Source organism: Ambystoma mexicanum, chromosome 7q (genome assembly GCF_040938575.1).
Source record: "Ambystoma mexicanum isolate Mex_15411 chromosome 7q, UKY_AmexF1_1, whole genome shotgun sequence".
Classification (NCBI taxonomy): domain Eukaryota; kingdom Metazoa; phylum Chordata; class Amphibia; order Caudata; family Ambystomatidae; genus Ambystoma; species Ambystoma mexicanum.
The window spans coordinates 488,672,792-488,686,643 of NC_090941.1; the positions used below are offsets into that span (position 1 = coordinate 488,672,792).

A 13,852-nucleotide genomic window follows, 5' to 3' on the forward strand; every position below is an offset into this window, starting at 1 on the left:
TGAACTCCCTTTTGATCTCCTTTGGCTCGTATGTTAGAACACCAGTCATGCCTTCAATTGCACTGCTAATTGACTTTTCATTTTCCATACCCCTAAGATGATGTGCCAGAAGCCGATCACATCTTTCACCACCTTCATATTAGTTTGTTAGGAAAGATTTCTCTAAGTGCAATTTTCCCTCCATATTATAGACCCCCCCCAAACTTTTTGCTTTTGTTTGACTGACCTAACCTAACTTTTTCCAGTGTAGCACAACCTTGAGCTACGCTCCTCTGGGCTTTTGCTGATTTGTTATGGGGAAACTGACAGACTGTCAGTACTGGGAAACTATATTTTCCCTAGTCTTTGAATTTGTTGCCATTTCTTGGTAACATTGTATCTGTGCGACAAGTACTTTACCGTACCGCGCACAGGGGTCTTTTCATTTTATGGCCCTAGACACCCTCTAAGGATTTTATGGTGGTTATACAAGTTTTATGGTGGTTATACAAGTGTGCCTAGGACGAACTGGTGGCAGCAGTTTACTGGTATTTTTACTTCTTTTTATTTTACCATACCGCATTTATTGCGTTCGGGCCCTGGCGGTGGCCAGTGCCAAAAATGGCCATCCCACAAAGTCTTTTGCTCTGTCCTTTGGCCACCTTGCCCATAGCCTTCACCCAGGTTGAGCTGACCCGGAACTTCCTTATTTGAGCATGCAGCCTCCCGCGAAAACCGCATCTTTTGCGGGCTCCTTAAGATCACGTGTGCTAGTGCCCAGGAAGAGGACTGGGGCTGTCTGGTGCCAGGAGGTCTGGTGAGCCTGAATGACTGAGACCAACTGTGGGCCATGATTGGTGTGCATGCAATAGAGCAGATCTTCCATTGGTAATCCCAAATCTGAGCATGAAACCATTCTTGGATAAGAGCTGTCCCGTTGGAACCCTACTTTTGTCATCGATCTTAGAAGTCCTGCCAGGGGCGAGGGGGGGGCGTTAGACCATTTGGAGTAGTGGGGACTACTCTCAGCACCTCCTGATCACCCGTCTAAAGATCCTTCTCGGAAGTGTTCCTGGGCTGTCCAGTGAACTGGCCAGCTCTACCCCAGGGTATCGCATAGGAGCGCTGCCATCCTGGGTTGTGCAATTAGGGGAAATTTTAAGTGCAATTTTCCCTCCATATTATAGACGCCCCCAAACCTTTTGCTTTTATTTGACTGACCTAACCTGGTTCTTTCCAGTGTAGCACAGACTTCAGATGCGCTCCTCTGCGCTTTTGCTCATTTGTTACGGGGAAACTGACACAATCTTCAGACTGTCAGTACTAGGAAACTATGTTTCCCTTAGTCTTTGACTTTGTTGCCATTTCTTGGTAACTTTCTGTCTGTGCGCCAAGTACCTTACTGTACCACGCACAGAGTGTCTCTTCATTTCATGGCCTTGGACACCCTCTAAGGATGTTTTGGTGGTTATGCAAGTGTGCCTAGGACGAACTAGTGGCAGCAGTTTACTTTACTGGTATTTATGTTCCTTTTTATTGTACCTTACTGTGTTTATCACGTTTGGTCCCTGACGGTGGCCAGTGCCGAAAATTGCGGTGCAACTAAGTCTTTTGTTCTGTCCTTTGACCATCTTGTCCGTAGCCTTCACCCAGATTGAGCTGACTGGGGACTGACTTATTTGGGCATGCAGTCTCCCACGAAAACCACATTTTCGCGGGCCTCCTGCATGTCATGTGTGCTAGTGCCCAGGAAGAGGACTGGGACTGTCTGGTCCCAATCCACACTACTGGTGGCAGGATGTCTGGTGTGCCTGAATGACTGAGACCACCATGGGTCATGATTGGCCGACGCCTGGCGTGCATGCAAGAGAGAAGATCTTCCATTGGTTATAGCAGATTTGAACACAAAACAAATCTTGGGTAAGAGAAGGAGCTCTGCATCCATTCCAGTTCAATCTACTGAAGTTCACATAACTGCAGAAGGAGCCAAGTATCCTGAAATGCTGAAGCATACCTGTGCAACCCCCGGAGACGCACTGGAAGGTTTGGAACCCTGGGCCTGCTGCAGTCCCACTGGACCCCTGCTTTTGTCATTGATCTTAGAAGGCCTGCAAGGGCGCTTCGACCCTTTGGAGTAGTGAGACCAACTCCTCTGGGCAACTCCTGATTACCCGCCAAAAGAGCCTTCTCAGAAGTGTGGCTGGGTCGTCCAGTGAACTGACCAGCTTTACCCTGAAGTATCACATAGGAGCGCTGCGTCCCGAGTTGACACTCAAGATTTGGGAAATCCCTAGCTTTTGGTCCTTGGTCCTCTCCTGCCAAATTCCGCAGTCCTAGCTTCTCCAGGTCGCGATCTAGGAGAGTGCACCACGCTGCAAGTCTTTGTTACTCCTGTGTCACTACGTTGTGGTGACAGTCACTGTAGGTGCTTTGCCTATGTGCCCTCCTGTGCCTTGAAGCCTGCTGCGCCAGAATTTTCTTCCTCTCTTCTTCGTGACCTGAGAAAAGGCTACTGTCCCGTCACGGACGATTGTCCTGTCCCGCAGCCGCTGAAAGCTGGAGCGCCAAGAAACTGCAGAGCTTGAACCTACAAGTGACCTGGCAAAGTTTGGTCTGACCTGTGCCAAGGGGCGGTGAGTATTTGCTTCACTTACCGGTGGCCCCTGGCACAACCGACATACTGTTACGCATGAGAATCCCTTAAAAGATCATCACTTTGGCTGGGTTAGCCTGCGCTCCCTAGCTATTCCAGAAACATCAAAAGTTGGTGTGCCTGCAAGTCTGGATCCTCCTCGGATAGTGGAACTTTATTCTTCATCACCTCAATCCCCTTGCTGAACTGCTACAGCCCCCTGAAGAGGAGGTACCGTTTTTCGCACTGCTGTACTTATGACTACAAGGCTGCCCACTTCGTAGGGTTGGACTGCTTAAATTAGGGTTTGGATTCTGAAGATCACTCAATGCAATAATTGTGTTAACCCCCCTTATAGTACAGGTTGCGGATGTGTTTTCCCCATCTTGCATTAGGCTAAAAGCAATTGTGTAAATGTAACATTGTGATACGCTTGTGTGGTAATTGTTTCTTATTATTGTAATTATAAGGCCTATAATAAATGTATATGTATTTTTGATATACACCTGTCAAAGAGTAATCTGTGGCTCATTTCTGTGTGTGCCCATTGTGGGCTTCCGAACACTCACACCACTCCTGAGACTTGGTCTTGACCACTGCCAAGCTACCTTGATTGGTCTGGCTTGTACAGAAGGTTCCCACGTTCCACTAAACTAGGGCGGCCTCCTAAACCTCTACCCACCAGGTAAGAGTTTAGGAATCCATCGTAACATAGTTGCACCTTGTTTTGAACTGGAGCCTATCTGCCTTTTTCAAAAGTATTTTCTCTAGTTTGTTTTTCTTGAGTTTCAGATCAGAGCATGAATCTACAGCAGAATTTCCCATTGTTTGCTTTCCATTTCATGGATTTCCTCCCCAAGTTTCTTCACTTCCTTCTCCCTCTTTTTTTTCTTACTCGAGAGGCCTGTCAACTCACCCCTCATGTAACATTTAAATGCCTCCCAGACAGACTCCACCGACACATCATCTGTCCAATTCTTCTCCACAAAAAGCGTAGCTTCCTTCACAATTTTGTCCATGACCTCCACGTTGTCTTGTAGTGTAACATTCACTTTCCAGATAATTGTCTTAGGCATTGGAAATGACAATGACATCTCAATTGATACAGGTGCGTGGTCAGAAATCAAAATAGTACTAACATCGCCCCTTTTATTATACTGTGTACATAAACCAGATGGCAGGAGTAGATCTATACTTGAATACATGCTATGACGCCCAGAATGAAATCTGTATCGCCTGTCTTGTGGGTGTTGAAATCTCTACACATCTTGTAACTTGAACTCTTCCATAAAATCTATCATGGCCCAAAGTTTCCCCTTAATCTCTGAACACAATGAATTTACACTTCTGTCCCACATTGGGTCTAGTGTGATATTAAAATCTCCCCCCACTATGAGGTTGTTCTGACCCAGATTCTGTTACAAACTGTGCTTAAGTGACAAAAACATTTCTGTCTCCCCGGGTTTGGAGCATAAATATTGCACAAACGGTATATTACATTGTGTACATTCACAGTGACACATACAAACCTTCCTTCATTGTCCTTTTTACATGATATTTCAGACACAGGCAAATGCTTCTGTAGTATTGTACACACGCCTCTAGAACTGCAAGTGAATGGTGAACAAAAACCCTTCCCCACCCACCACTGTTTCAATTTTTCTGCTTCTATTTCCAGTACCTGCATCGCCTGTAATAAGGCTATATCAGCCGCCATCTTGTTTAAATGATACAAAATCCTCTTTCTTTTGTTTGCACAATTTGCTCCATTATCATTTCAAAGACCACCTTTAAGCAACCTTTGGTAGTATTTGTCATAGTTGAATTGTCCTATCCCCACCCTGTGAAGAAGCACATATACAAGACAAACGCACAAACAACTAACTAACAAACAAACACAAAAAACACAAAACAACTTTGTTTGTCCGATTCAACTCAAAATCACCTCACTCCTGTTCTCATTGTAATGAGAACTATGTTCCCCCTCCCCATTAAATCTAATGTGACTTATGTTACATCTCTATCCAATTCTAATTGTCACATAACCTTATATTCCAGTTAAAGCATTACATTAACATTAAAACCGTATTTCCTATTCAATGAGTCCATGTTGCTAGTCCCACAAGGAGAGCTGTGCAAAGGAAGCCCAATAAGACCCCCGCATCTCTAGGCTTCATAAGCCCATCTGTTTCATAATGAATGCTTGGCACATGCCTTAAATGCCAAAGCTTTGGAACCAAAGCCAACAGGACTGCTACTAGCAGCGTATACCAAAAATGGTAGCAATTATTATATTCCGGCAGTTGTTTCACTCAATATAATAAGGGTACAATTCCGCAGGATGTTAGGAAAGTACATAGTTTAAATGTAAACAGGGCAGGGAGGGTGCATGAGGAGGGACAGATCCCTAGGGCTAGCATATACAGAATAGAGCGTTCGTGTAATGTCTAATAATATCAAAAATACAAGACTAACTTCAATTTATTTACATATGAGCCTCAATCAATCTCGCTACACAGTGGTTCTATCTGATGTATTTGTCAAGTAATCCTGTTGAAGCCTGCCCTTTATAAGTTCCGAAATAAATAAATAATAGAAACTAACATCTGGATAGTCATGTGACTGCAGACTTGAATTTGTTGCTGTTCTTTCTAGTCCATTTTTCATTTTTAATATTCTCCTGCTTTAGATTTAAATAGGTATGACGGAATCACTGTTAATGTGAAGAACTTACATTAACATTACTAGTTGTCCAGTTTTGTGAAGCCATACAATGGTTTACACGAGCTAGTTTAAGGAAGGCGGAACATGACTGAGAACCTTTCACAATATAGCTGGTTGCATTCTGTCGAACTCCAGGAAAATTTCAGATGCAGGCTGCTCTACCACGTTGATAAAAGATGTTCTGTTTGGATCGTGCTGTATGTGTTATCGTTACTTATGCAGTGCTGCCTTTGTGATTTTTATACTTAGATTTTATTGTACTGATTTGTGATTTGTAAAAGCCTTTTTGTACCTCTATTGTGAAAAGCTGTGTGAATTCTTTACCATAATTTTTTGTTAGGGAATTGGTAAACTTGGGTTTTATGTAATTGTGTGTATTTATTTTAGGAAGGCCCCTTTGTCTACTTATCTTTAACCGGAACTGTTGCAACATCTGACAACATCCTTGCATCCCTGTGTAAGTATGTCATTACTTTTTTGCATTCCATATGTAGCCCTCCTTCACTGGTTGTTTGTTTGGATGCTATCTGTACCCTTCCCTTTATGCACTCTTTCTTTCTCTGTGCACACTTTATTTCTCTGTGCGTGCTCGCTTTCTCACTATATAGCGCTGTGTCTCTGTGGGAGAGAGTCACCTTGTCAGGTGAGGGATTGCTAGAGCCACCTCAGCGGTTGCATACACAGTGTAGCCAGACCAAAACACATATATCTTGAAGAAGGAGGAGTCAAGGCGTGCTGTTTTTTAAGTTACAAAGTAGAATGAGAGCAGCAGCGACACAGGCATCCTCTGCAATGTGGGCAAGACTGGTATTTGGAGATATACATTGCATGTGTCCTGCAGAAAGGTCAGCCTTCTCCTGAGGGTGGATTGTCTGTATGGGCGGAAGTTATGGGAATGTGGATAGGCCCTGAGGAGCGTTGAGGTACTGACAGACCTTGTAATGGACCATAGGTTAACTATTAGTGTTTGTTCATACAGTAACAAATTGACAGATTTAGCAGCACTGTAGCATTGCCAACTCATCGATGTACAGCACACAACATTAACCCTTGCCTATGTGCAAACAGAATAAACAGATAATTGGTTTCCAAGTAGGAAGGACATTTTGAGATACAAAATGGTGTGTTTTCTTGGCAAAGGAAGCTAGGGTATTCTGCTGCTGGAGGAGAGAGCTGCTTTCCCTGAAGGAACGTTCATTTGGTGATACATTAGCCGTGGCACTGCGAGCCACGGAGGGCTCTTGCCGAGGCACGCTCGCTTCCGGGAGGAGGCGGAGCCAACCGGCGATCACGTGGGCAATCACGTGACTTTGTGCAGCCTCATAGAGCAGCCCAAACCGCCTGAGCGGTGTATTCTGCTGCTGGAGGAGAGAGCTGCTTTCCCTGAAGGAACGTTAATTTGGTGATACATTAGCCTTGGCACTGCGAGCCACAGAGGGCTCTTGCCGAGGCACGCTCGCTTCCGGGAGGAGGCGGAGCCAACCGGCGATCACGTGGGCAATCACGTGACTTTGTGCAGCCTCATAGAGCAGCCCAAACCGCCTGAGCGGTGTATTCTGCTGCTGGAGGAGAGAGCTGCTTTCCCTGAAGGAACGTTCATTTGGTGATACATTAGCCTTGGCACTGCGAGCCACGGAGGGCTCTTGCCGAGGCACGCTCGCTTCCGGGAGGAGGCGGAGCCAACCGGCGATCACGTGGGCAATCACGTGACTTTGTGCAGCCTCATAGAGCAGCCCAAACCGCCTGAGCGGTGTATTCTGATGCTGGAGGAGAGAGCTGCTTTCCCTGAAGGAACGTTCATTTGGTGATACATTAGCCTTGGCACTGCGAGCCACGGAGGGCTCTTGCCGAGGCACGCTCGCTTCCGGGAGGAGGCGGAGCCAACCGGCGATCACGTGGGCAATCACGTGACTTTGTGCAGCCTCATAGAGCAGCCCAAACCGCCTGAGCGGTGTATTCTGCTGCTGGAGGAGAGAGCTGCTTTCCCTGAAGGAACGTTCATTTGGTGATACATTAGCCTTGGCACTGCGAGCCACGGAGGGCTCTTGCCGAGGCACGCTCGCTTCCGGGAGGAGGCGGAGCCAACCGGCGATCACGTGGGCAATCACGTGACTTTGTGCAGCCTCATAGAGCAGCCCAAACCACCCTCGCGGCGTTAAGCCGGTCTGCGGAGTAAAGGGCGGTGCAGTCTATCTTTAGCTGCACTGTTTCGCTGCTGTTTGGCTCTGGGTGGCGCAGGAAGTCCTGCCGGGTCTTGCTCACTTAGGAGAAACAACAGGGGTCAACTGTTGCTCTTAGCTGGACACTGGGGAGGAGAGACGGACTCTGGCTGCTCCTCAAGCCATCGGGCGTTCCCAAGGTGTGGTTATTATACTACATATAAATTCCTTCTCTTAAAAAAAACAAAAAAGTATATGTGACAGTGATTTTAAAAACAATTGATAAGCACTATATACTCTTTTAACCGCATATTTTTTTGTTCCCAGCTATTATTTTCATTGATTTTACTAATAGCCATTTCTGAGATATTATTATTAATACCTAGAGGCTGCGAGCTATTCTCTCTGTAAGTAACATAGTATCTGTACTTTTAGTTTCAACATGCCCGCACTTAGAAGTGGGTTTGAAACTGTTGAGAATCAAGCACATATAATAGTAGAGGTTCAACCTGGCTCGAGGATGCAGAGTGAGGCACCTGTGTACATAAATTCTACTGGAAATATGCCTAACCCTATTGTAGCTGTGGGTAAGACTAAAGAAAATTCCATCTTTAGTGCTGAAGGGGGTCAGAGGAGTTCCTCTTTTACCGACCCCGTAGTGTCTGATTTTGTAGCTCCTAGCAATGGGGATATGGAGTTAGCAGATTCTGAATCTAATGGGATTCATAGGGGTATTCCAGACTTTAGACAAGACCTTACAGATGATGAATGCCTCCAACAAAGTTTTATTGGTACTAAAAGGGTAGTTCGCTACCACGCTTCCACCCCTCTTCAGAGGAGGATCTTGAATGGTAAAATACAAGCTAGAGAAGGTTTAGAATCGTTAACTTGGAAGGGAATAAACCCATCCGGACTTATGCAATTTTCGCATATTTCGCCAGCTACATTCATTTTTGGAAAGGAGAATAAGGATAATGTGCAGTCTTCCCTAGATTCTCCAAGGTTAGAAACCCTTAAGCAAAAAGATGGGGGGGGTCCATTCTAAAGGGACTTCTAGTTGCCCTAAGTATAACCCCAATCAACCTATTGGGGAAAGCGATTTAGATGACTCCTTTCTTACTATGGCAGATGCTACGGGTGTTTTGCTTAAAGAAATTGTGGATTTAGAGATACCAGCATGTAGATCTGTGCGTAATGGAAAGGGGGCAAGGAGTCTATCAGAGGGTGCGCCTTCTAACTTACACCCATGTGATGAAAACAACTACATAACTGGGAATCAACCAGTGGGTATGCAACAATCTCTGGTTAAACTGATTATAGAAACAGACAACTCGTCTACACATAATAAGATAGCCTCTACTCAAACTGACAAAGGGGAGGATTATGTAGTGGAAATGGAGGATAAAGCAACGGATCCTCAGCAATTTCTACGAGAAAACCATGTAGTAGAGGAAGATAAACAAGAATCATCTGGTTTAAGTAGGAAGGAGAGAGGTGATTATTTGTTACCACTCCTATCCAACTTACATATTAGTCTTAATTTGGCCTTGAAAACTCTAGGGGAGTCTCAAGAGACTATTGTTGGCTCTATGATAGGGCAACAAGCGGCTTTCAATCAGCTGGTGACTCGTCTGGCATTTTTGGAGGGAATAGTAGAGGGCAAGACCATGAATGAACAGATTATTAAAGAACAGAGTCGATGTGACAAATTTAGAAAGGATCAAGATATAAGGTTAACTACCATAGATGCAAAAATTACCACTTTGTTGGAAGATATGCTTACAGGAGACCGTCCTACTTCATCTAAGAGAGAGCTAGGGGAACTTAATTCCCAGGGCCAAAGAGATAATGAGGATAACAATAATAATTACGGAAAGAAAATGGTTTCTCCCGATAGTCCTTCTACCCTTTTAGATGTCATAATGATGGCAACTGAAGGGTGCTCCGAAGAACAGGAGTTGGATAACCTCAGTGCACAGACGCACGCGAGTGTATCTCTTAATGACGAAGAACCCTTGAACATCAGTAGTGAAGATACAAGATCTCCTCAACACACTACATCAATAAAAGGGCTAAAATGTAAACATAAGACCAAACATAGAGAGAAAAAATCAGTAAATCAAGATCTGGAATTAGAGGCAAAGAGTAACAATGATGGAATAGTCCCTGTGAATATTTCCGACTATAACATAAATGAGGTGCCCCAATCCCCAGTTGGTAGACGCAAAAAATCAAAAAAGCAGGGTAGGATACTTAAAAAAAGTAAAAACATGCCCAACACAAAAATTAAAGGTAGAAATGCCAACCTTAAAGAAATTAGAAACATCCCGCTCCAGGAAGAGCGGGAAGTTAGGGGGGGTCCCAAGGATGCTCATAAGGAAGAGAGTCCAGTCCAGGGCGAGTTGAATAATAAAGGCCTTGTGGCTAGTGGGGCAACTACTATAGACTCAAATAAGGAAAAGAACAACGTGCTGAAATGTGGCCTTGAGCTCACTCAAACCAAACAAACAAAGATGACAGCTTTTGGCACAATAATTAGTACCAAACACGCCAGAACATCCGTAGGTACACAACAAGTTAAATTCCCTACGGTTTCCCAAGAAACACTGCCAGCTATAAGTAATACTACCCTTCCCGTTAAGGGGCCGATTGAATTGTTTGGGAGGGACAGTGGTTCTACCATCAATATTACGGGAAGAAATCCACCAAATATACAACCTTCCAAACTACAAGATCCGGAAGGTAATGTTACGATCACTTCTGGAGTAGATCACACAAAGAAGCAATCTACTGTGATTCAGGCCCCTACTAAGCTCTGTACAGGGAAAATCGTGGGTTGGATTAACAATAATATAACAGACTCACAGGTTAGCTTGAACAGAACTCATCTCTTAAATCTGTTTAAGAAGATCCCCGTGTTACGAGCTATAACAACAGATGATATAGATGCCATATCTCTTCCTAACTGTAATAACCACAGAATGGTAAGCTATTTTCATTCGGTGATGGTAGCAGATACGGTGCGTGCCCAAGAAAAAAACCTTAATTCTTTGGGCTACGATCTATTTTCATTAGTAGATAATAAAGAGGCCAATAACTTTCTTGAATATAAGGAACCGAACAATATTCAAAATAAACAAACTACTCAATTTGATAATAATAAATTAGAAAATTTGGGTCCAGGATTAGCACTTATTTCAAGCCTCCTGAATAATAAACAGGATTGGTCATGGCTACAACCGGCACTCAAAACCTTGGAGACATTTAGACAGGATAAGGGGTGTTCCTAACTATATAGAGATTGAGGTGATCTCTTGGAATTCTTGTGGGGGAACCCATCTCAACACGTTTCTGAATAAAAGGGAAAATTATGTACGCCCCCGTATCTATTTCTTACAGGAAACTATGTTGCTGTCAGATATGCACATAGAAGGCTTCTACACTTTCTCTTCAGTAGCTATTAGGGGTCAGTTGGGCAGACCTAGTGGAGGTCTGATTATTGCCATTGATCGTAACTTGGGGTTCCGAGGTGAGGTGATCTTTAGGAGCAACTGGCTTCTGGCTATTATGCTCTCAATGGAGAATAATGTAGAGCCGATACTCCTCTTGAACCTCTATTGGAATCCGCTAAAAGTAGACATTGAGGAAGTGGAGGACTCTCTAGATATGATCCTGGGAAATTGGTTTGAGAAAGGGTTTGGAAATCGCATTATCTTGGGAGGGGATTTCAATTCAGCTTGTGCCGACGGTGCGGTGCTCAACGAAAGAGGGGTATTACCTAGAATTCTCAGTTCGACTATTAAAAGAGGTATAAGGTGGGATAATTATTTGGACAATTGGGATTTGAGTCTTTTAGACCATGCCTTAGATTGGAATCTTCCTAAAAATACGTGGAAAAGAGGAAGTAATAGCTCTAGAATTGACTTCTTCTATGTATCTAATGGCTGGAAGCAAGCTTGTGGAAAACTGTCACTTATGGAGGTCGAGTTCAGTGATCATGTTCCCTTATGTTTTTCTCTCTACATCCCCGACATGGGTATTTATATCAATCCCATGTTGCAGGGTTTAGAGGTGGGAAACAATGGGAGAAGGGTTACTTGGAATAAGAAAATAATTAAGAAATTTAATACCTTGGTGTTGGAAAATTTGTCCAAGGTGCAGCTTCAAATTATTAGGGGAGATGACATTGAGTTGGGAGGTTCCTACTATAATATTATATTGTCATGTGTCTATAAAATTAGTATGGCCAGAGATCTGAGGGTGCCGAAACCAAGGGGGCGGGCGGCTGATCCCAGAATTCAAAACGCCAAGCGAATTAAATATAGGGAAATCAAAGCATTGAACAAAGTGTCCATTCCTTTCTCGGAACTTAGGCTGAGAAAGAAAAAAATAATTCAGAAATATAAAAACTTTATCAATTCTCTGAGAATGGATCATTATCACGAAACACACCAACTGATGATGTATAATCTATGCAAGGGCAGAGATGTCAAATTTTGGTCCACCATTAACTCTATACTTTCGCCAGCTAAAGATAAATTAGACTGCCCCATTCAAGCGGATGTGTGGACTCTCTTCTATAAGGAAAAGTGCGCTCTACCCTCTAATCTCTCCAGGGAACAGGATGTGAACTTAGGCCCTCCGGTTGTAGGTGAGTGTCTGTGGGATATAGAGGATATTAAATGGGCCATCAACAAGCTTAAATCTTCTAGAGCACCGGGCCCCGATGCCATTCCACCTTTCGTTATAAAGTCGGCCACGGAAATGTGGGCTAAGTTACTCAAACCCATATTTGATGATGTATTTAAATATCATACCATCCCTAAAACCTGGTCGCAGAGCATCATAATCCCGATCTATAAAAAAGGGGACGCCCTTAATCCACAGAATTACAGGCCTATAGCACTGTTAGATGCAGCGAGCAAAGTCTTTGGCATTTTGCTTCTGAGGGACCTTAATAAGGTTATTAGAAGGAAGGCTTGCTATAGTAAATTCCAGGTTGGTTTCAGAGAGGGCTTGGGAACCGACCTGAATGGGATGATTTTGGCTCATCTAAGAGATACAGTCCATCAAACTAAAATGGGAGATGTATATATGGCTTCCCTGGACCTCTCTAATGCCTTCGATGGGGTTATTAGAGCAAGATTGTGGACAAAAATGTTAGCTATGAATGTTCCACGCAAGATTGTCCAAATCTTGGCTCTTTTACATAGGAATACCTCCGTCAGGGTATGTTTATCTCAAGAAGGTTTCCTATCCGATCCTGTTGATACTGAGGTTGGGGTCAAGCAGGGCTGTTCCCTTGCACCTACGTTCTTTAACCTGTACGTTAGTGATGTGGAGGACATGTGGCAGGGCCCTTCCATTGCTCCGGTCAGGTTGGGTAGCTTGGCTATTGAATGGATGGCCTTTGCAGATGACTTTATCCTTTTTGATCGTACCCCGAGAGGCCTTCGCAGAAGGATGGATATTTTTTACCAATATGCACTGCCCAATAATCTTTCCCCCAACGCTTCGAAATCCCGAACGATTGTAATTTCTAGGAAGAGAGTTGTCAAACCATGTATCTGGAAGATGGGAGATAATTCGGTGGAACAGGTTCAGGCCATAACCTATCTAGGTTATAATGTTTCCAACCAATCTAGCCTAAAGATGTGGAAATTGAATCTTGGGGATAAAGCAGCTAAATTAAAAATTCAGATGAAATTTCTGAGGGCAAAAGTTTGTAAATTCTCGCTCCTGCCTATTAGACGTTTCTATCTTGCGAAATGTGAACCGGTTCTTTTGTATGGTTTGGACATTTGTACTAAGGACTTGAGTTCCTATCTAAATGTGATCCAGGGGAAACTGTGGAAGGAAGTATTAGGCCTTTCTAGGGCAGTCCCCAATTCCATTATTCGGCACGAGTTATGTCTCATATCACTTAAAGCCAGATACTTGTGGAGGCAACTCTCCTCTTTTAGAAAAATACATGTCCCTCCGATAAACTCCTTATATGAGCTGGTGAATAAGGTAGTCAAATCGGGGGCTGTACTATCTATCAAGAGTTTTAGCGATAGAATGTTTTCTCTGTTGGAATCGCTGGGACTTTGCTTAGATGATTTGATTCAACGACCGGGATTAGTTAAAAAAAATTTATTTAGGTCAGACTGGGTAGACACAGTAAATGATATAGAGTCCCATGTAACCTACAAGGAGTATGCTAAATTTTTGCATGCAAGGGAATCGATTCCTCTATATATTCAAAAATGTCCTTGCCAGAGGGTAAGAACCACATTTATGCCACTGACATGACAAACACTTAGGCACCTTCTCCTTACATGCACCCATTTTGGGACTAAACGATCTCTCTACTTTA

At 43.8% G+C, this 13,852-nt stretch overlaps 1 protein-coding gene across 1 annotated transcript in view; it reads left to right on the forward strand.

Moving 5' to 3' along the window:
• Positions 1 to 13,852, forward strand: part of EBPL (EBP like) — a 313,408-nt gene that overhangs the window by 152,489 nt on the left and 147,067 nt on the right. The window contains exon 2 of the mRNA XM_069639930.1: positions 5,723 to 5,792. Within this exon, the coding sequence (XP_069496031.1) occupies positions 5,723 to 5,792 (70 nt within the window). The remainder of the gene's footprint in view (positions 1 to 5,722; positions 5,793 to 13,852) is intronic.